Raw genomic sequence first — 22,593 nt, 5'->3', positions numbered from 1 at the left:
CCAAGCTTATAAATCAAACAAACAAGGACTTTTGGTGATGAAAGGGGTCCTGAAGTCCATCAACTCTTTGAATCATCCTGGATTTGAATTTGGCAGCTTCCCTTCCTCCAAATACTACCTGGCAGCTTAGTTGAGAAGGACTTGGTAAGTGGAGATACGGATGTCAGTGAGATAGAACAAATGTATATTGTAACCAGTAAAGTTTTGCTGTTACTTTAAATTCATTGGGTCTCCATGTACTCCAAAAGAACTTGAGGTGCCTCAGGTTTGATTGAAAATTACTTTGGGACATTCCTGATTATTTCCTGGCTATTGACCAAACATTGTGTTTTGTCTGCTTTAGCTGCAATTATCTGGAAATCCAAATAAAAAGCAAAAGGGCTTTTAAGATTCATGTGCACCAGTCTACAGATGCATGAGTGACTATGAACCAAACCTATTTGTGCAATGGTGATGGACATGGGAGGTGGATGAACTACAGGGATCTTGTCAGGTATGGCCTGTATGATCATGGCTTGCAGTCTTCTGTTGACTTCCCAAATTGCTTTGCCGATATATTAAGTATGTAAATACGTACAGATAATAATACAGCTATTGCCCCCCATCCTGAGGTAACATGCCACAGTAATCTACTGCAAGAGCATAGGTTGTGCCTGTGGTTGAGATCTGGACCAATGCGATGTTTGATATATGACTACGTGCACAAGTTGCGTACTAGGGCCTTTGAATAAGAGCAGAGCCTTGGTGACTGGCTCCTGTCATGCATGCCTAGGTTTCCATAGGCTGTGATGGTGGTGTAGCTGAACCTGCTTGCAGGGAGAAAACCCAGTAAGAAGTGGTAAAATGCTTCTGTCTACAACAAAAGCAGAAGAGGAAAGGAATCTGCCGCATAAATATGCTGGCTGCTGAGCAGCCCATTTCTTTGTCAGTGATGACAACTGTGGGATAACACCCTGTAAAGGAAATGGCAACGTTGAACAGATATAGCACTTGACAGTGTGATCTTTGTGGCATGCTTCAGTCCTGTGCCCTGCATGCCACAGCATGAAGTGCCTTCAAAGGAACATCTTGTTCAACTGGGATTCATCTCTTTTCTACCGTAAAGTCAAGATACCTGGAGGCTAAGGACTCTCAAGCATCTGATGCTGGGGAAGTTGAGCAAGACAGTCCCTTTGAAGGCACTTCACGCTGTGGCATGCAGGACATAGGATTGAAGCATGCCACAAAGATTACACTATTAAAGGCTATATTTGCTCAACATTACCATTTAGCCTCTCATCCATGTTTCCATTGTGAGGACAAATGCCCCAGGAAAGTATCCAATGGCAAATTTCAAGATATGCCATAGTCAGACTAAATTCACTAAGGCATATCCTGAAACTTGCCATTGGGTATTTGCATGGGGCATTTGTTGTCACAGTGGAAATCATTCCTGGGAATTTAAAGGATTGGCTTGGATTACTGGTAGGTGAAGGTTCACATAGCTTTTAGCATGAGCAGGAGGCAGTTAGACTGCAATGTTGCAGTACAACATAAAGGTGGAAATGACATTACTTGTGGTTTGATAGATATGTGATCAACCAACCATCACAATCCATGATTAGGAACCAACATGGACATGAGGCTTTCATTGATAGCTCAATTTGCCTTCATGCACTCAACTACATAGATGGGGGGGGGTAGAGTGAGTTCAAAAATGATTGCCCTGGTTTCTGAGCTTACGTGGAACCAGTGATGCTTATAGGGAAATGCAATAGCAACTCCTTGATTTAGTGCAAAGCAATCTAGACAGAGATGCTGAGTGTACTTCCTGCTTAAAGGGCAGTGTGTGAGCAAATAGAAATTAGCTGCTTTTCAGTCATCTGGCACCAGTGATAGTTATGTGGATTTGGCCTGATAGTGCATACAAAACCCCAGTTTATTTCCTCCCCGTGAGAGATAAAATTAAGTACCAGATTAAATGGTTTATATGTTCTCCATTTAAAAATTCGGTGACTTTATGTTTTAAAATTCATGATCATTAGCTTTTTATTAATGAATACAAGTATTATCTCCTAAACCAGGTACTGTATGTACTGTATGGGCCAGCTGTGACTATCTTGTGGGAGATGAACACAAATTTAGATGCACAACGTTGACTAATTTGCATATTAGAGAGTTGAACTGTAACATTCAGGACAAATACTATGGAACTCCCCCAAATCAAGTGCTTTAAGGCTTGTATGCGAAACCAGTGGCATACAGAAGGAATATTGAATACGCCTGCGTTTCTCAGAAGTGTATAGAGGCCAACACAGCAGATTGAAAGAAAAGATGCACAGACGTTGCCGGTAATCAATATGAAGAGAAAGGCTCTTCGCTCTCTTCCCGCCTTTTCATTTTGGAGAAACGGCCCTTTCATGCGAGGCGCCTCTATTGCCTGGCTGATAGCAAAAGAGGGCGGCAAACAAGGTTTGTTGCCCGGGCAGCCGCTCTTAGGGGCGGAGAGGAGAGGCGGAGAAAAGGGAAGAAAGAGCCGCCCTCGCCGCTCTTCCTGCCACAACTACCCAGGAGGGGGCAGGCGGCGGGTTGTGGTTGTGCGAGGCGACTCTGGATCTCTCCAAGCGACTTAGCCACAGGCTAGCGCTCCGGTAGAAAGAGCGCTGCCATGCCTACCAACTTCACGGTAGTGCCGGTGGAGGCGCCCGCTGGCGGCAACGAGGCCCCGAGTGCCCAAGGGGTATTGCAGCAGCCGGAGCCTTTAGACGAGTCAGCCAATGAGAATAGTAAAAGCCAGGGCTGCGCTGGTGCCCACGACCGGCAACCACAACAAAGTGAGAGCGGCAGCGTGGAGCGCGGGAGCCAAGGTGAGTGGCCGAGTCTCCGGCTGGGATGAGAACCGACGAGCACGTGAGTCACAAAGAGTTGCCCAGGAAGAAAGGGAAGGGTGGGGCCCGCGTGTGCTGAGGTTAAGTCCATTCTGTCCGGCCGTCTTATTTATGTGAGTATGCGGGCGGGGGGGGGGATAGGGGGCGGGGGGGAAAGATAAATTTCAGGTCCTTTTCCTTCCCCCCCCCCTCCCGACGTGTGGATTTTTTGAGGTGGTGCCTGGTTGGAGGAAGCCCCGCTTAGGCTTTTTTGCAGCAAGCATGCAAGTTTGGGGCAACTCTCCCCTACCCCCAATGCAGAAACATATAAGGTGGTGCGGAGGAAACCTGTGAAGTCATTTTGGCTGATTGACAGAGCTGTATGAAGAAGTGAATTTTTGTAGGGTTGGGACTTTGCTGTTTGTTCTTGGCAGCAGGTCCCACAGGTGGCCTTTCCTGGCAGCGGATAAAAACAAGGAGGAGCTAACTTAGGCATTCTCGGTCATCGAAGATGGGCATTTTTTTCACTATGGGAAATTTACTAGAACAGACCTGCCTGATGTATTTTCTTTGTGAAGTTCATTCTCATTCGGCTCAAACCAATTTACTCCGAAATAGCCATGCATCAGATTATTTCTTAAAACAATTATATATGTAAGGAAGGAAGAAAGGAATTTTTTTCAGGAGAGAAAAAAACCGGTATACAAACGATTTAAGCATGATAGGGTAGTAGATTTGTAGCATGTGTGGTTTCATTCTGCAAAGGAAACGGCGAAATTATTTCAAAATACACTAAGTCCCAAATCTTCAGAATGTGTACTAATTCTGTTTTTGCCTAATATGGTATAGAGATCATCACCTGGTTGTACAATTATCTTGGACTATGGCACTTTAAATTGCAGATAGGATGTAGTATTTTGACTGATGGTTATTCCGTTGTAATTAAAAAAAATAGCACATCAAGAAAAAACATCTAGGTGAATTGTGTCTCCAGTTAATAACAATGTAAACATTGAAAAGTGAGATTCCTTAATTTTAGCATGGAGTGGGCCCAGTTGTGCCTAGTTCAACTTTCTTTGCTAATTGTATAAATCAGTAATAAGACATATTGTATAAATCATTGATAAACTTTTGGATTGGATAAACTTTACACCCATTTACTGTAAAAGGGTAAAAAAGATTCACTAGTAAAAGGGAAGTGAATGGCATACAGGAGGATAAATGTAAAAGTAATTTTAAAAGTTCCTTTGCTTTTCCTCTAGGGGGAAGGCAGGGGAGAGAAAAATACTGCAATAGAAAATAGGGCTGCATATGAATTAATTTAAATTTGGGGCTTTAGCTTTGGTCTGTAATAATGGTAGAATGGTAATATAATAAAAATACAGGGCTCTCTTTGTGTTATATGTTCTAGACAGTTAATCCTATTTCATCAGATTGCAAAAATACTTCACAAGTAATTTGCATCACAACATATACTGTACTTCAAATGTATATTAATAATGTGAGCCTGTCATCTGGCTAGTCCTTTGTTAGGTTGGTACTGTACCTAGGAGACGTCTTAAGTCATAGAAGGAAAGGGATAGTGTCTGGATATTATATTTTAGGAAATAATTTCTAGAGGGTAATTATGTTTCAGCATAGAAAGTAAAGTAAGTGACACTTTCAGTATTGATATTTTCATATGCTTTTGTGAATACGTAACTTTCATTTTATAAGATGTATGAACTATTATCCAAGAATAATTTTTATTTATAAATATTATATATATATATATATTTTCAATGAGAAGGAAAGTAAGATGTAAATAAGTTAGATCAGAGATAAAACTTATGGAATATTCAGATAGACCTGTTTTTAAATAGTGACTTTTCACAAGCATTCATTGAGAATAACTTGTATGTTCTTGTTTTAACTACTTATCTAGTGTGACAGAAATCCATTGTCAGGTATTTTGTAATTTGCATCATGTAAGAGCTACTAACTGTTGTAATTGCAAACTGTAAGCATTATAAACTATTTTAAATTTGTTGGCAGGAAGTATAAAAGGTAGAAGGAAGCATGAAAGTATTTGTCTAAGAACATTCAGAATTCTGTTGATAAGAATGATTGTCCATGTAAGAAAACAATTTACAAAAATATAGAATTTTAGATCAAAGCTGAACATCTGGTAAAAATAAAATCTATAGGCAATTTTCAATGTATGAAAATTATCTAATTATACTAGTTTTCAGCAGCGCCTGATAGATGCTTAATTAATCCTTCATGTTAAAAGTTCCTGGAGATAGTGGAGAGAAGGCAATGAAGATGGCCATAAACAATGCAAAACATATCTTATAAAGAAAGGTGTATAAGAGAATACTGAGACAGAACATCAGATCATTCTTGAAATCTTTGGAGGGCTAAATGGATACAGTAATTACAAAATTAAGAGAATCTTAATGACCAGTAGAATAAATTTGAGAGTAGAAATCAGATTTGTAGTGGTTGCCTCTACCCACCCTTTTTGGATGATTTTAAGAATGGGTTAGTTGTTTGTGGCTTTTAAGTATTTGATACTATTCTGGTGCACTGAATTGTTGCTTTTGCATTCTAAGATCTACATAATTATAGTGGTTGGTTTCTTTTCTTTCTGGTTTTATTTTTTTTAAAAGAACCTCTGGGTACAGAATACAACAACAATTTGCAACTTTTTTTTTTGTTTAAAGTTAGCAAATTGAAGAAATGCACTCTGGTTAAAGAACAGACAAATTTAATCTACCATATTAATTGGGAAAAAAAAGAACTGGAAAAAAATAGTTTTTCCAACATAGGATCAAATGTGTTGCTTGAAATTGCCTTTTTGTAGTTAGGAATGTGGGACGTGGTGGCTCAGTGGCTAAGACACTGAGCTTGTCAATTGAAAGGTCAGCAGTTCAGCGGTTCGAATCCCTAGTGCTGCATAACAGGGTGAGCTCCCGTTACTTGTCCCAGCTTCTGCCAACCTACTCAGTTCAAAAGCACGTAAAAAAGGCAAGTAGAAAAATAGGGACCACCTTTGGTGGGAAGATAACAGTATTCCGTGTGCTTTTGGCGTTTAGTCATGCCGGCCACATGACCATGAAGATGTCTTCAGACAGTGCTGGCTCTTCGGCTTTGCAATGGAGATGAGCACTGCCTCCTAGAGTCGGGAACGACTAGCACATATGTGCGAGGGGAACCTTTATCTTTACCTAGTTAGGAATGTAGGGCAGCTTAAAAGTATTGTAGAAATTTATGTAGATCACATATTGATCCAAGATAAAGCTGGGGTTGAAATCCAGATAATTTCAAGACCACAGTGACAGGGATATATATATATACAGTAGCCCTCCAGACAGGGATATATACAGATAACTGTAATGGAGCCTGCCCAATATGATCGAAAGTTGTAATGATTGTAAAATGAATTGGTCATGTAACTGATCTGACTTTACCATGATTTTTGCTACAGTCGTTAAGTGAACACTGCTGTCATTAAGCAAAACCATTGTTCGCTATATCACAGTTCTGCCAAAAATTGTAAGTGCCAGTTTTCAGCAAAACTTTGTAAAACCGTATTACCGGTCATGGTGTGGTCACATGACCAGAAATATGGTTGTGTTGATGAGTACCTGAAATGTCATGTGACTGCGGGGGTGCCTAAATATCAGAAATTTGGATCAAAAGCTCTGTTTTTCAGGTAGGTCATAACTTTGAATAGTTGCTAAGCAGACGGTTGTAAGTCAAGGGCTACCTATCTCTTCCTGAGACTGTACTACTTCAGAATGCAAGTGGGTAATTGGATGTTTAAAGCCTTTTTAGAGCATCTTAAATTATGTGTCAGTAGTAAGAATTTTTACAGAGCTTTCTATTCTGTTCAGGAGGTAATTTTTTAAGTAGAGTTGTTTTACTGCAGAAAAGATTCTATAATAGAATCTTTTATCGGCGATTCAAGTGACACAGTCCTAGAAAGATTATTCCACAAATTATTGCTGCATAGTTACTATTTACATTTACATAAAAATGAAAAATTCAGAAGCACAAGAACGTATTTGGTAAAGATTACAAAGACAGGAAAACAAAACACATGAGAACTCGCATTGGGACCCATTCAACAACAGTGGAATCCATCAATTAGCTCTTTAGAACTAAACACAAATTCTTACTTAAACTGAAACTAGAAAAAGCATTTCCCCCCAATCTTGTTAGCCATTACCTCTTAGAATCTTAATATGTTTCCTTTATAGCAAAACTGTTTGTGATTGGGCAGATATGGATTTAAAAATGTTGCAATCATTTTGAAAGTGAAAATTGTGTTAGTCATAGAGCAAAAGCAATGTGTGACAAAGGATAATCAACCGTATCCCAAATCCAGCACTTTCTTTCAACTCTTGCACAATATCACAAATGTTAATTGGAAATAGCAAATATGAAGGACTAATTCTCAAATGTTTGCATTAAGAACAATAAATTATTCAGCAATTTCATTCACTATTTGTTTTGTTCAGCTACTCCTCTATTTCATATCACTTCCTTCCTTGTTCTCCTTACTCTGTTTTTCTTTTCCCAGCCTTTGTTTCTTTCCTGTTTTTATCTCTGGGATTTCCTTCCTGTGGTAATTCCTAATTTATAGATTATAATCACATCCATTTGTTTTCTCCTTTCTTATATCTTATCAGTTGTTTGAAGTTCTTGATGCTGAGTTAAAAGTTTAATTCAAGTACTATAACCTAAACCCTTCATATATTTTATGATAAATTAGTCTCAATAAAGTACTGTCTAACTTTGAATTCCATTAAAAGTCATTTATCTCGTTATCTGTCTTTTGGTTCAATTATATTTGGCTTCATCGAGATTGTTTCACTTAAAAATTTTAAAGATACTTCAGGTCTGAATAGTTTCTGAGAATGATACAAATTATATAAAGCAAAACAATCTGACTTGTAGGTCCATGTTTACTTTATATAAGAAATGTATGGAAATAGAAAGAACAAGTTGCAGATTCTACCGAACAGTATTTCTAGGTGATAAAAATATTCAACATTAGCAAGAATGTGTGAAACTATATTTTTTCCCTCTTGAATTCCCAAACCTTTTACAATTCTTAACATGTCTATTTAAATCTTGGGTTAATGTGAAAAATAATTTCAGTGCACATGTATGTTGAGTGGTTTATGTTTTAGAATACATGCAGAAGAAGTGTCATACATATAGCAGGCAGTGGGAGAAAGAAAAATTAATAGGACATTTGTGGCAAAACTGAGAGATACACATAGACTGAGTTGGAAAGAAGAGTCTGTTTTAATTTCTGTGAATAACTTCATTTATGACAGAGCAATCCAAAGTTCTCTTCTCAGACTTTGAAGCATTTTAAAAGAAGAATTCAACTTCCAAGAAAATGTGCTGGTGGCAGTATAGAAAGGTGGTAAGGAGAAAGAAGAAAAGTTATTTTCTCCTATGATTTTTAGCTTTTACAAAAGCAATTTCCCCTTCCATTGCAATAAATTGGCTTGTCTAAATTTCCTTAGGAGTTTGGAGAAGGGCAGGAATTACAATTCTCTGTCCTATCACTGCAAATCAATTTATTTGCATTGTTAAGTTGCATTCCCTGGGGTGGTATTAGATGTGTGGGGATGAACCTGTTATATAAAATAGTAGGAAATTACTTGTAAATAATACAGGTAAGTAGGAACATTTTCAAGAATAGGCTGTAGAGTATTTCATTTCCTGAGTAAATAAATTGAAGTAATGCTCATGGATTTTAGGAGGGGGTGATAAAGCAGGTTAGACATGAATATAAGTATAGCTTTGTTTGGTCAGATCAGTGATTCATCTTTTCATAGAATCATAGAGTTTACAAGGTTTCTTTAGACCTTGGGTCCAAATTGCTGATTAATGCAGGATTCCAAATTAAAGCATCTCTGATAATAATACCCCTTCCCAATTCTTTGTTTATTAGTAAGACATTCAGCTCATCTGAGCATGGGGGTCTTGTTCATTTCTAATATCTAGTCATTGATAAACCTGTAATCTAGGAATATGAAGGCCTCATTTTAAAGCTACCTAAGCCTACAATCATCATAACATCCTATGGAAGAAAATGTCATGAATTTATGGTATGCATATGAAATGCTGCTTTCAATTTTTTTTCCTGAAAATATTTTGTTTAGATATTTCCCCCCTCCACCTTTGTTTAGGTTATGCATAATTTAAATTGTATTCCTTCTTGGAGGGTTCTTAATACAGAACGCAGAGTAAACTGTAACTTAAAATCATTTGTTACCTAACAACTTGAAACATATTTGTTACTTATTAATTTTAGACATACATAGTTCACTGGTTTTCTTTTCTTTTTTAATTTTTATTTTAATTAAAATGGAAAAACAAACACAGATATAATAATACAATATACACAACGAGTAAACATAAATCAAGTCTTACGACTTGTATTTTAGATAGTCACATCGGTAAACTATATTCATCAATATATATCTCTACACCTTTACTTATATAACAATATCTTAAATTCCCTTTTTGATTTATTGTTTTCTTAGTTGGTACTTGATTCCTATCTAACTATTCCATTTCCTTTTTTGTGTTCCTATTTTTATTTTATTTTTCTTTTCTCTAGCCAATCATACCATTTTTGCCATACCAGGTAATAATCTGTTTCCTCTTTTTCCTGTATTTCTTTCGTGAGTTTATCCATCTCTGCGCACTTCATCACTTTTAAGATTATTCACTGTTTTTTTTATCAGTTGTTCCTCTTTATGTCTGCTGCTGTATTTTTTAGTACTTGTAGCATGAACCATAAGTGTATATTTACTAACTACACTGTTCTACATTTTTTATAAATGTAATCAAATTTTTCTGACTTTTTTTTTGCAACAGTGAATTTTATTGGTGACCGTAATATATTAATTGCTGTTCAACAATTAATGAAAATGTTCTTTGTGTATAAAATACTTCATATACAGGCAAAGCAAAGATAGAACATGCTGTTCAAGGCTTTCCCTGATATCCTAATTTTTCATGTCTTGTGAATGGTTTATGTAGAGGAAAATGAAATTGTTTGATCATCTATGCAGTTATTTCATATGGGAATGAAATGTAATCAGTTACGTGAGGGCTACAAGCAGTCTAATTATGTGATACATGTTTATTTACTTTTGAAGACAATAAGTTATCATGATTTAACAGAAGAAATGGCTGTAACAAAAAGGATAAATATATACAGGTGGTCCTCGACTTACAACTGTGTATTTGTTCAAAGCTACAGCTGCCTTGGAAAATGTGATTTGTAACCTGTCCTTACACTTAACATTTGTCACACCATCCCCATGGTCATGTGATAGCAATTTGGGCACTTAGCAACTGGCCTGCATTTATCACTGGTTGCAGGATTCTGCAGTAACATGATTGCAACAGTCTAGGTCAGTTTCCAACAAGAAACATCACTTGGGGATCTGGAATCACTTAACGACCACAGTAAAAATGGTCATAAAATTGGCCCTGGTCATATATTGGCTCACTTTACAACCTCATTGACTTATGATGAAAATTGTGGCCTCAGTTGTGGTTGTAAATCAAGCACTACATATAAAACTACCTTCTCCAATTTGGTATTACTTTCCAAATTAAAATAGACTAGTAATTCCCAGACTCTATGGATTTCAGATTTACACTTAAGTGCTGAGATGCATTTTTTACTTCATTTTTCTTACTGCTGTTTTGTTCCAGCATGATATGGTAACCTGAAAAGTTAAACTTTCACTATTATGTTTCACATCACAGAGAGACTCATTGGTCACAAATTCCTAGTTGGCCAAGGAAAACAAGCATATGTACGTGTTTTTTATAGACACTCCTTGTATCCCCCAAATGAAATATGAATGTTGAGTTCATTTTCCTCATAAAAGTTTTATAAATATTTGGATAATTATTTTATGCGTGGCTGTTGTAATTTACTCTACATAAGGTTCCCCTCACACATATATGCTAGTTGTTCACAACTCTAGGGGGCAGTGCCCCTCGCCTCGAGACAACAGGGAGAAGAGATGGTACACCCTCCACGTGCGTCACGCTTTATGCCAGTACATTCGCAGGACGGCCTCCTTTCGTCGCACAGAAGCTCTTCTGGTATCATTTAATCCGGCTTCCATGGGCCAGAAGATCTCAGCCTCAACGGTCAGTAGATGGATTAAAGCCTGCATCGCCCTGGCTTATGACCTGAACTGCCAGGCCGCGGCTGGGCAGGATTCTACCCCACTCTACTCATAGTGCAGCCACTACGGCAGCCTGGGCCACGCAGGCGTCAGTAGCAGACATTTGCAGAGAGGCCACCTGGTCATCGCTGTCACCGTTCATTCGCCACTACAGGATAGATGCCTATAATTCGGCGGAGGCCTCTTTTGGTCGCAGAGTTCTCCAACGGGTCCTGGCTGAGGAGGACACTAGAGGCAGTCAGCCTCCCGCCCGTGGAGTTTAAGCTTGGGTATATCCCATTCATGGATAGTGGGAGCAGCGCACAGGAAAATGGACGTTGTCTTACCTGAACGCCCGTTTTCTGGGCACTGCGTACACTATCCATACCCCCTCCCTTGAATACGGCTGCCTGCCGGGGCGAGTTCTTAGCCCGTTATCTGTTGGAATTGCTGGTTAATAAAGTTACGTTATTTTTACTAGACGGAGGTTGTCATTTTGCTTTGCCTTCATTCAGACTGGGGTATCACGGGAGTGGGGGGCATGGCTAGGGAGCCGGGAAAGGGAAGTTTCTTTTAAAATTACTCTCAGTTTTTGTCAAAGGCTGAAGGATTTAACCCATTCATGGATAGTGTACGCAGCACCCAGAAAACGGACGTTCAGGTAAGACAACGTTCATTCTATTTAAGATATATAAATAATTTAGTTTATTCAGCATGAAATGGAGCTTAGTTATGTAGCATGAGGCTGTATATTCTGCAACACTGGGACTATCGGTGAGTCAACAGTGGGTCAAAGGAGTAGCAGAGATGACAGTCTTTAAAAATTATGATTTAAATCGAATTGATTTAAATCAAGCCTTTTTACTAGTGATTTAAATCATGATTTAAATTGTGATTTAAATCAACTCGATTTAAATCAAATCCACCCTGATTTGAAGGGACCTAGATCCTGCCTTATCTGTTACAGCACCTGCCCTTTGGAATAGCATTCCGTTTAAATTACCCCAACCCAATTTAGTTGAGGTTTTATGCAAACTTAATACTGTGGTCAGAACAAAAACTTAAAAAATGATTGCATGGAACAATTCTCTCTTTTAGTCAAAACTGATACCATTATATAGTACAAGGTATCAGCAGGCATGTCTACTTAGGAAAAAGTTTGAAGAAGAGGATGAGCTCAAAAGTCTTTTCAATGGCAGTCCATTTATAGCCATTCTAGTAATTATAGAGATTTTTTAAAGTTATTAAGGACTCAAGGTAACTTTTCCAACTAAAACTGTGAAGTTACTCCACCCTCAACTCTTCCCATTGTATTGTTGATTGCAGGATCATGATGAAGTATGTTGATGATACTCAACTCTATATATTCTTATGACTATAACTTTGTTGTTTGTATTTTATGATTTATGTTGATTGCTTATTTAGTACCTGTAACTATCACTGAATGTTGTACCTTATGATTTATGATGATTGTATTTTATGATTATGATCATGATTTATCACTTGTGGCTGAATCATTGTGGTTGTTAAGTTAGTAACACTTTTGTTAAGTGAATCTAGCTTCCCCATTAACTTTGCTTGTCAGAAGGTCGCAAAAGATGATAACAGGACCCAGGGACACTGCAACTGTCATAAATACATGCCAGTTGCTAAGCATCTGAATTTTGATCATGTGACCATATGGCAATGTTGCAAAAGTTGTAAATCTGAAAAACTGTCATAAGTCACTTTTTTCAGTGCCCTTGTAACTTCGAATGGTCACTTAACGAATGGTTGTAAATTGAGGACTACCTACAGTACATCCAGAAACATTTTCTCTTTTTTATACTCCATTTCCAGATGAAATGGTACCTGTGCAATAAGTAGTTCTCCTTAGCACATGTGTGAATGCTAACTTTTCTAAATACATCACCATCTTATGGACTGTGCCAGGAAGCTTGCAAAATTCTGGCTGCTTTTGTTGCAGCAAGAGTCTTTGTTTCTTCTGCCTTTTCCTATAACTGAACCTTAAATAAAATGACTCACTTGTTGACTTCCCTCATTTAACCTGATGCTCAGTTAACTCCAGTTAACAATTGTTTTTTTTTTTTTTACTCTACCACTGCAATTAGTAAAGTTAGTAACACGGTTGTTAAGTGAATCTGGCTTCCCCATTGAGTTTGCTTGTTAGAAGAGTACAAAAGATGATCACATGACCTGGAACACAGCAACCATTAGAAAAAATGAATCAGTTGCTAAGCCTCTGAATTTTGATCATGTGACCATGGGGATGTTGCAATGGTCATAAATGTGAAAGTCATTTTGTTCAGTGCCATTGTAACTTTGAACGGTGACAAAATGAACTGTCGTAAGTCGAGGACTACCTGTATTTTGAATCTGTAGAAGAAAAGTATGGGTTCCTTATTTGAAAAGGATCTCTGTCTTTCTACTTTAAAAGAAACTACACTTAACAGTAGTTAAAATCAAAACTGTCAGATTTTGACTATTCCATGTGAGATTGTAAATGTGTTTAGAATGTTTTGTTCTGGTTTATGTAATTCTTATTAAATCGGTCCTACTGAGCTAATTTTTTTTTTTTTTTTTTTTTGCTTTTGGTGTATTTTACGTTGATTATCCTTGGCTAAATCTCAACAGCAGCCTTTAAAATCAGCCAGTTACAGAGGAGATAATAGTTCAAGTTATTCAAAATTTGGAATTATGTAATTTGCCTGGAAGAGAACAGAAGTGGAAATTTGGAATTATGAAATTTGCCTGGAACAGGCAAATTCTCTAGGGAAGTTTATACTGAATTTTTGTTTGTTTAGTAGAATTTCTTCCACTTCTTAAGAGGCTCTTCAAAGAATATTTTGGAAAGTAGCAAAGTAACAGAAACTTCGTAATATTGCAAAATAGCCATTTCCCATACCCTAAATGAGTTCAATTATCCTGCTACTTTGCTAAACAAAGAAGATAACCTTCTAACATATTCGTGCAGTTGATCAACAAGTTTACAGTGCAATGCACTCCAGATGAGTAATTGGTTTATGTGTCATGCTATACATAGGATATTTAATATATTAATATGGCCTCAGGATATGGTAGGATCTAATTGCTCTTTCCCACTCTTTAATAATCTTGGGAGAAGGCAAAAGCAAACCACTCTTGTAATACTTTCAAATCCATATCATGGGTGTAGCCACCTGGAGTTGACTTTCAGTTATTCAGAATTTGAAATTGTTATTTGCATGGAATAAGATGATTCTCAAGTGAATTTATACTTTTTTTAAAAGTACAATTTGTTCCACATTTTATTACACTTCTGAAATACTTTCAAATAGGTGTAGCCATCAAGAATTGAATCAACTTGATACAAACATAATTTCCCTCCTTTTTCCAGAACGCTGCTACTACACTCCAGCATTGGGAAAATCCTCATGTCTGACAGCAACTGAGAGAACTTAAATTTAAATTAGCCTGCCACTCTGTGCTCCTACCATGCCCCCTTTTGCACCCGAATCCCCAGTCTTTCTCTCAGTTGCTGACAGACTGAGAGGGTTTTCTCGGTGCTCTGGAGTTGCGTTTAGGCCTTTATTTATTTTTGATTAGTCCCTTTTTTGTTTTTTTGCTTTCCTTCGTGGGAATAGTTAATTTCTTCATCTCAGTGACCTGACTTCCCCGCCTAGCAGCTGTAGGTCGGTTTCGTGCCGGTAAGCAAGGCCGTGCCGACGCGAGCGCTGTGAGCGCTTACAGCCACCGGCTTCTGTCCCTGCGAGGCGGAGCCGGCTGCCTTTGCCGCTGGAGGGCTTGGGGCTGGGCGGTTCGCCGTCCTCCCCAGCCGTCTTTCGATTGAACAGCGAAGCGGTGGCGGGTGGAAGGTGCCGGCGATTTGGTCGAGTGGACATTGCCCAGGCTTATTCCGGCGTCCGTCCCGTCAGGTTCCTGCGGGCGGCACCGCTGCTAGGCCCGATCGGCATTACCAGGATCGGAGGTCGTGAGTGAAGAGTGGGGGGTGTGTGGTGTGGCTCGCGGTAGCTCGCCACCCCTCCGCAGCCTTATTGGCGATCGGGGATCCGTTCCCCACGTGGCGATCGAGGGTCTGACGCCACGGGGCGCTACCGGCGTATTGGCGACTGGTGAGAGGTTCGCCATTACTTGCTGCACCACCTTTCTGGGGCCGCCATTTTGGACACGTGGGCGGCCGCCATTTTGTGAGCCTTCATTGCCTCATCATTGGACTCGGCCTCTAGGTGGTTGGAGAGCCCTTCGGCGGTGATTTTGGCCTTCCTATTAAGGCACCATCAGAGAAAGGGGGGGAATCGTTAGGCCCTACAGACCTTATTGATTAATTGAGGCTTATGTGTGCAAGGCATCAGTGTGAAGTCTTCCTGTGCCTCTGGTCTGCGTGCTTTAATAGCTCCGGGCCTTCCCCCCCTGAAGCAAAGTGTGACCAACTGCTTCTTCCATGAGAGGCTTTCTCCTGTTTGGTCTTGATTGGCCTAGCCCTAAAAAAAAACAAAAAAAAAAACACCTGTTTGCCCTCATGGCGGACTCCTCATTTTCTTCGGATGTGGAACAGGAGGCCAGTCCTGTGAGGACCACCAAGTCCTGAAAAAAGAAGTCAAGCAAAACTTCAGCTTCCAGGGGCCTTGGGTCTCACTTACCTAAGGGCACCTCTACAGCTGACTAGGACGCCCAACGACGTCACAAGGCCTTGGAGCGGCAGTGGGAGAAGGCCAAACAGGCGGCCGCATCATCCTCCAGCCGGGAGGCGGGGCCTAGCCAGCAGTACCCTTCCTTTCCTGAAGGCCAAGAATCGCGAGCAGCGGAGCCGGTCCCATCGACTTTACGCAGGGGCGTGTCTCAATCTATGCCAGATGTGTCGCTCGCTGGTCTGGATTGTCGGGGCCACCTCGACATCAGCCTTCAGCCACCTTCACTCCTACAGCGGCGGGGCTTCGGAGGGTGGACCCTTCTCCGCCACAGTCGCAGATGGACTTTCAGTCAATGCTTTCTACAGCCTTGGCATCTATCACTTGGCAGCGAGTGCACAAACGGCGGCCCAGACTCCCTCGACTTGATCTTCTTCGCGCGAATGGTCCGCCTCAGCTTCGCGCAGAGCCCGGGCTTCTCGAGAGGAATCCGATTCGTCTGAGAGCTCTGAATGGGAGGAAGATGAGGGCGAGGTCCTGGAGTTTTCTGAGGACGAGGGTTTGCCTCCTGACACCCTGGCCTTCACAGGCTTGTTCCGTCCAGCCTTTGACAACTAATTTGGGGTCGGTGGGGGCACAGCCATCGGCAGCCCAATCTGAACTGGGGCCTCATGATGCCTTGTTCAAGCAAGTCAAGCAGGAAAAGGACTTTGTACCATGCCCTCAGCTGTTTACGGACGTGTTGCAGGCCCCTTGGAACCAGCCAGGGTCGTCCACCGCTCCCAGCAATCTAGACAAGAAATTGTTTTGTCCAGCTCCTGAGCTGGAAGCTCTGTTGAATTTACCCTCAGTGGACCCTCCGGTTGCGGCTCTCACGACTCAATCGATGGTTTCGTCTGATCCGCTGGATGGTCTCAAGTCGGAAGAAAGGCGTACTGAGTTGGCCTTCCGGAGGGCCCATCAGGCGGTGGCCTGGACTATCAAGACTGCTTCGGCCACTTCTTTCTTCAATCGCGCTTCCTTAATCTGGTTACGTCAGCTTCGAGAATGCCTCCCTCCGGAGGAAACCCGCCTACGCCATGATGTCAATAAAATCATTGCAGCCACGGAATATTCGGCGGACGCCTCGTTGAATTCAGTGAAATTTGCCTCACGTGCGATGGCGGCTGGCATTACTTCACGACGCCTTTTCTGGCTGCACCCGTGGAAGGCTGATGTTAAGACTAAGTGGAAACTGGCGGCGGCTCCATACAAGGCTTCCAATCTGTTCGGGGAAGTCTTAGAACCAGTCCTGACTGAGGACAAGGACAAGAGGAAGGTGTTACCCTCTTCCTTTCGCAAGCAGGACAGACGTTATACCACTTATTCTCAACGCCAGCCCTTTTGTCCTTATTCGGGGGGCCAGAGGCCCCGCCACTTTCAGACAATCCTTCCAGCAGTCCGACCCTTTCTCGGATAGGCAGCGCTTCCGAGACCGCAGCAGACATCAGACCGCGTCCAAGCGCCCCTTTCGGGGGTCCGGTTCCAAGTCTTTCCAGAGGGGTAAATGACTCACCGACTCCGAGTCCTGTGGGTGGTCGTCTTCGAGCCTTTCATCGCAGATGGGAGATGTCCACTCCGGATCAGTGGGTGCGTCGTACGATTTCAGACGGCCTCTCGATAGAATTCACAGATCGACCCCCGCGACGGTTCATCCGTTGTCCGGTTCCCTTGTTGCTCGACCGTAGCAGACTCATGAAGGCAGAGATTTCACACTTGCTGGCAATAAACGCTATAGAACCGGTTCCATTAAGCCAACGAGGGACCGGATTCTACTCGATTCTATTTCTGGTGCCAAAGTCTTCGGGAGGCGTCTTGAACCAGACGGTACGTTATCGCCGCTTCAAGATGCACTCCCTTTGTTCGATTCTGGCTTCGGTCCGGAAGGGGGACTTTCTGCAGTCGGTGGACCTGAGGGAGGCCTATCTTCATGTTCCGGTTCTTCCCTCGCATCGACAGTTTCTACGCTTTGAATATGCGGGCGAACATTACCAGTATTGTGCGATGCCGTTCGGGCTTTCTTCAGCACCCAGGACATTCACCAAGCTGATGGCGGTGGTGGCAGCGACTCTCAGCACCGTCCCAGTGAGAGTTCTTTGTTACCTGGACGACGTTCTTGTCCTCTCGTCTTCCAGGGTTCAGGCAGTACGAGACATGGAGCACGTGCTGTCGACTTTCAGAGGGCACGGCTTCACGATCAACTTGGAAAAGAGCCATCTCGTACCTTCTACTTCGATCCTACACCTTGGGACCGTGATCGACTCTGTGAAAGGGCAGGTGTTCCTGTCGCCAGAAAGAGTTCAGAGCATCCACACGCTGGTGGACCAAGTCCTAGTCAAGAGATCAGTGTCCCTGCTGATTTTGTCGCAATTATTGGGAAAGCTGGTCTCGTGCTTCCGCATTGTGCCTTGGGCTCGCAGGCACTCCCGGCCTCTTCAATGGCTACTTCTTCCCTTTCAGAGGAAGGGCTGTGCCAACTCTCCGAGGAAGGTGAGCGTACCCCCCCAGGGCTGAGGGGGGTGAGCGTACCCCCCCAGGGCTGTCACTGAGGTGGTGGAAGTCTCCTGCTCTTCTGAAAGGTTGCAGTTTTCTGGATCTGGACCCGATTGTGGTCACCACCGACGCCAGTCTTCACGGGTGGGGGGCCCATCTGGGAGTCCAGGTAGCCCAGGGGCAGTGGACTCTGACGGAGAGAGCTCACAGTATCAATCTTCTCGAGCTTCGGGCAATTTGTCTCCACTTCCGCCCGTTGATCCAGGGGCGCCATGTTCTGGTCCTCACGGACAATACTTCTGCGAAGGCGCATGTAAATCGAGAAGTCGAAGGTGTTGGTGCTCGAATCGGAGTGGCTGTTCGGTTGGGCAGAACGCCATCTGTTGTCCATTCGTGCAGACCATATTTCGGGGACGGCCAACACTCGAGCGGACTGGCTCAGCAGGGGGATGATAGATCAAGCCGAATGGCAGCTGCTCCCGAGGCTGTTTCAGGAGGCCTCTCTTCGTTTCGGATGACCGGTGGTGGATTTGTTTGCCAGTCCTGCCAATGCCCAACTTCCCAGGTTCATCTCTCGTTACCCATCCCCGTTGGCAGAGGATGTGGACGCGTTGAGGTGTCGGTGGCCCGTCGGACTACTGTACGCATTCCCCCCGATCACACTGATTCCCCAGGTGATCCGGAAGATGATTGCGGAGAAGGCGGAAGTGTTGCTGGTGGCGCCCAACTGGCCGCGCAGGCCGTGGTTCGCGGACCTCGTGGAGTTCTCAGTGTCCGATCCGTGGGTGATTCCGCCTCATCGGGTAACCCTGTGCCAAGGGGTCATTCACCACCCAGACCCCCAGTGGCTCCAGTTGGCCGTTTGGCATTTGAGCGCGTCATCCTCAAGAAGGGGCGCTTGCCGGACACCGTGATTGGTACAATGCAGGCAGCTCGGCGACCTTCCACGACTAGAATCTACGAAGCTTCTTGGAGGGCCTTTTGTCGTTGGTGTGCCGGAGCTCACGTTGATCCGACGTTGGCTACGATTCGGGACGTTTTGGTTTTTCTTCAATCAGGACTGGACAAAGGTCTCGCCCCATCGACCTTGAGACGTCAGGTGGCTGCCTTGGCCACGGTGCTCTCCTTTCCTCCATACACTTCACTGTCCCATCACCCTTGGGTGAGGGGGTTTCTCCACGGTGTCACAAACCTGAGGGCACCCACTGTTCATCGTTATCCTTCTTGGGATTTGTCATTGGTTTTGCAAGCTCTTACTGTTTCACCGTTCGAGCCTCTGGGTTCAGTTTCACTCAAGGTGGCTTTCCTGTTGGTGATTACTTCGGCCAGGCGCATTTCGGAACTGGCCGCTCTGTCCGTCCGGGATGATTTGTGTATCTTTCGCCCTAACACAGTGGTGCTTCGTCTTGATCCGGCATTTACGCCTAAGATGAATTCGTGGTTCCACCGTTCGCAGGAGCTGGTTCTACTGGATTTTTGCCCATCGCCCAGACATCACCGCGAAGTCCTGTGGCATACACTCGATGTTCGCAGAGCTTTGAGACGCTACATCCGGAGGACGGCTTCGTTTCGGAGATCGGAGGCGTTGTTCGTTTCGTTCCATCCGGCTTCGATGGGTCAAAAGGTGTCATCAGCAACGATTGGTCGTTGGATCAAGGCTTGTATTGCCTTGGCTTACGAGAGGCAGGCCAGACCTGTTCCGGCGAGACTCCGGGCCCATTCTACTCGGAGTGCTGCAACGTCGGCTGCTTGGGCGACTCAGGCTTCTGTGTTGGACATTTGTAGAGCGGCTACTTGGACTTCGTTGTCGCCCTTTATTAGGCACTATCATATTGACTCTTTTGCTTCTGCTGAGGCGTCCTTTGGGTGCAGGGTTCTGCAGAGTGTGGTTTCTGGATCTGCGGGGGTGAGCAGTCAGTTGCCCGGCCCTGATAATTAGGCTTGGGTATGTCCCAATGCTGGAGTGTAGTAGCAGCGTTCTGGAAAATGGACGTTGACTTACCTGAACGTCCTTTTTCAGAACGCTGCGGATACACTCCATCCCCCCCGTTTGGGTTTTTCTCTTTGTGTTTGGTGGTTGCCGTTGTATTTGGTTCAATAAAAGAGTTTGTTTACTGTCCTGGGCTGTGTCTTCGTTCAAGACTGGGGATTCGGGTGCAAAAGGGGGCGTGGTAGGAGCACAGAGTGGCAGGCTAATTTAAATTTAAGTTCTCTCAGTTGCTGTCAGACATGAGGATTTTCCCAATGCAGGAGTGTATCCGCAGCGTTCCGAAAAAGGACGTTCAGGTAAGTCAACGTCCATTTTTACTGTAATAATAACATGTTATTAATTTTAATAACATATTGCTATATTTAATAACATGTTATTACTATTACTTATGTTATTGATCGTGACCAGGTCAAGGTTGACTCAGCCTTCTGTCCTTCCAAGGTCAGTAAAATGAGGACCCAGATTGTTGAGGGCAATATGCGAATTCTGTAAACGGCTTAGAGAGGGCTGTAAAGCACTGTGAAGCTGTATATAAATCTAAGAGCTGTTGCTATAACAGACTATGTTATAACCTGTCAGTCTTATGTTAATAATTATAATTCTTAAGATTTTGTTGCCAAAAATATATGACTGGATGGTTTACTGTCACCCATAAATTGATCCATTGACTAGTCTTTCAGTTAGAATGATTGGTGAGAATTCCAAGATCATATTAATGAATGTGAAACTCCATGCTTTTAATGTGTTTGGAAGGAATCCATTTTTACCTAATCATATAAAAGCCATATCACCCCTACTTTAAAATCTTTTAACTCCAGTATTTTAAATCTTTTCAAGATTCAATATAATTTGAAAAATCAGGATTTTTTTTAACATGAGCACTGAGTTAATTATTCAAAATCTATCTCATTTTGCAATGAATTTTCATTTTTTTTATGTACCAGAACATCCCATTTATACTTGCCAGTTGCATGAAACCTATCTTTTGATACTAAACAGATAAAACAAATCTACAAAAATGAAAATGAAAGTAGATTATTAGTCATACTGGCTTGTATTAAAATGATGGTATTGCCTAAATTCTTATTATAATCCCCTTCCCCAAATTATTTTTACTACCATCAAAGGATAAAAAAAGGTGTGTTTTTTTTATGATTGTAAGTCAAGGTTAACCTGTCGTAATAATATCACCAGCACAGACTTTGCAAAAATCACTTGGAAGTCTTAAGGTTCTATTGTTTTAGAGGTATTCAATACATTTGGGTTTTTTTCTGACTTCCTTGAATCTTAATATTTTTAAAAAATAAGAAAAATATTTTGTAATATTTAATTCCTTGCTTGAACAGAAATCCTGCAATTTCTGTTAATTCCATTTTAGAATAGGGGTGTGAGGGTGTCTTGGAGACTGTCTGTCTTGCAGTTTTCTTGGCAGGATTATTCTGAAGTGCTTTGACATTGCCACTTCCTAGGACTAAGAGAAAGTGACTAGGCAAAGGTCACCCAGTTGGTTTTGTGCATAAAGCAGGACTTGAACTCACAGTCTCCCAGTTTCTAGCTTGATGCCTTCATTACACCGGTAAAGTTATCAGTATAATAGTAGTTTTATCCAATAAAATAGCAAAGTATATTTAACAATCTTGAAAAGAAATAAAGGGTGTGACTATAATCCTTTTTCTGTACCTGTGAGAATTCCAGAACTGTCCCATTGGCTTTAGTTGAAGACCAATGTTGACTAGATTTGATAGATCTGAGTTATTAACCAGAAAGGCAATTTTGCCTGATTTTGATAAAAGTTGTTTCTACTATTTTGCTGTCTGTATTTCTATGCCTTTAGCAAACATAATCACAGTAAACCAGTTCAACTTTTACCAGTATTTCCCAAAGGAACAGACATGTGGCTGTTCAATGCATGAAAGTACTAATATAATTATAAATACCTTGAAAACTAACGTGTTAAGAATAGCATCAAATTTATTTATCTGGATCTGATCAGCAATAAATATTAATTCTGGTGACCTTTATACTGACAAAGACAGCTAGAAATAACCTGTTCACAACAAAAACAATTAGATAATGATCTCATGTACAAAGGATCTGTCTTTGCCTTCTGAGTCATATTACCCAGCAAAGCTACTTCTATGATAATAATTGATATCAGATGTTCCATTAAATTGAATTACCTCTATCTTTTTCAATAGGAACATTTTGTATGTAGTAGAAAAATAGTGAGGTTTGTGTTTATATCAAACAAGTTAAACACAATCTGAGATTCACACATTTTCTGATGTATGATCATAATAAGTGTTTTTTAGATTCACACATTATAATATGTTTTTCTTAAAAATAGCCTCTTGAGTAAGTTGGAGTGGTAATATATAAATTTTCTAGTATAAAAT

General features: G+C 41.7%; 1 protein-coding gene across 5 annotated transcripts in view; it reads left to right on the top strand.

Moving 5' to 3' along the window:
- Window positions 1–2,556: 2,556 nt before the first annotated feature.
- Window positions 2,557–22,593, top strand: part of SLC12A7 (solute carrier family 12 member 7) — a 111,156-nt gene continuing 91,119 nt past the window's right edge. For 4 of the 5 annotated variants that reach the window (XM_070940782.1, XM_070940781.1, XM_070940780.1 and 1 more), the window contains exon 1: window positions 2,557–2,846. In XM_070940782.1, coding sequence (XP_070796883.1) covers window positions 2,648–2,846 — 199 coding nt within the window. In that variant the 5' untranslated portion in view covers window positions 2,557–2,647. Of the gene's footprint in view, window positions 2,847–2,872; window positions 2,890–22,593 lie in introns of those variants that run through there. The other variant, XM_070940783.1, reaches the window with a different exon arrangement.

Source organism: Pituophis catenifer, unplaced genomic scaffold (genome assembly GCF_029215685.1).
Source record: "Pituophis catenifer annectens isolate HBS135680 unplaced genomic scaffold, rPitCat1.0.hap2 SCAF_3, whole genome shotgun sequence".
Classification (NCBI taxonomy): Eukaryota; Metazoa; Chordata; class Lepidosauria; order Squamata; family Colubridae; genus Pituophis; species Pituophis catenifer.
This window is presented reverse-complemented; position numbering and strand designations above follow the sequence as displayed.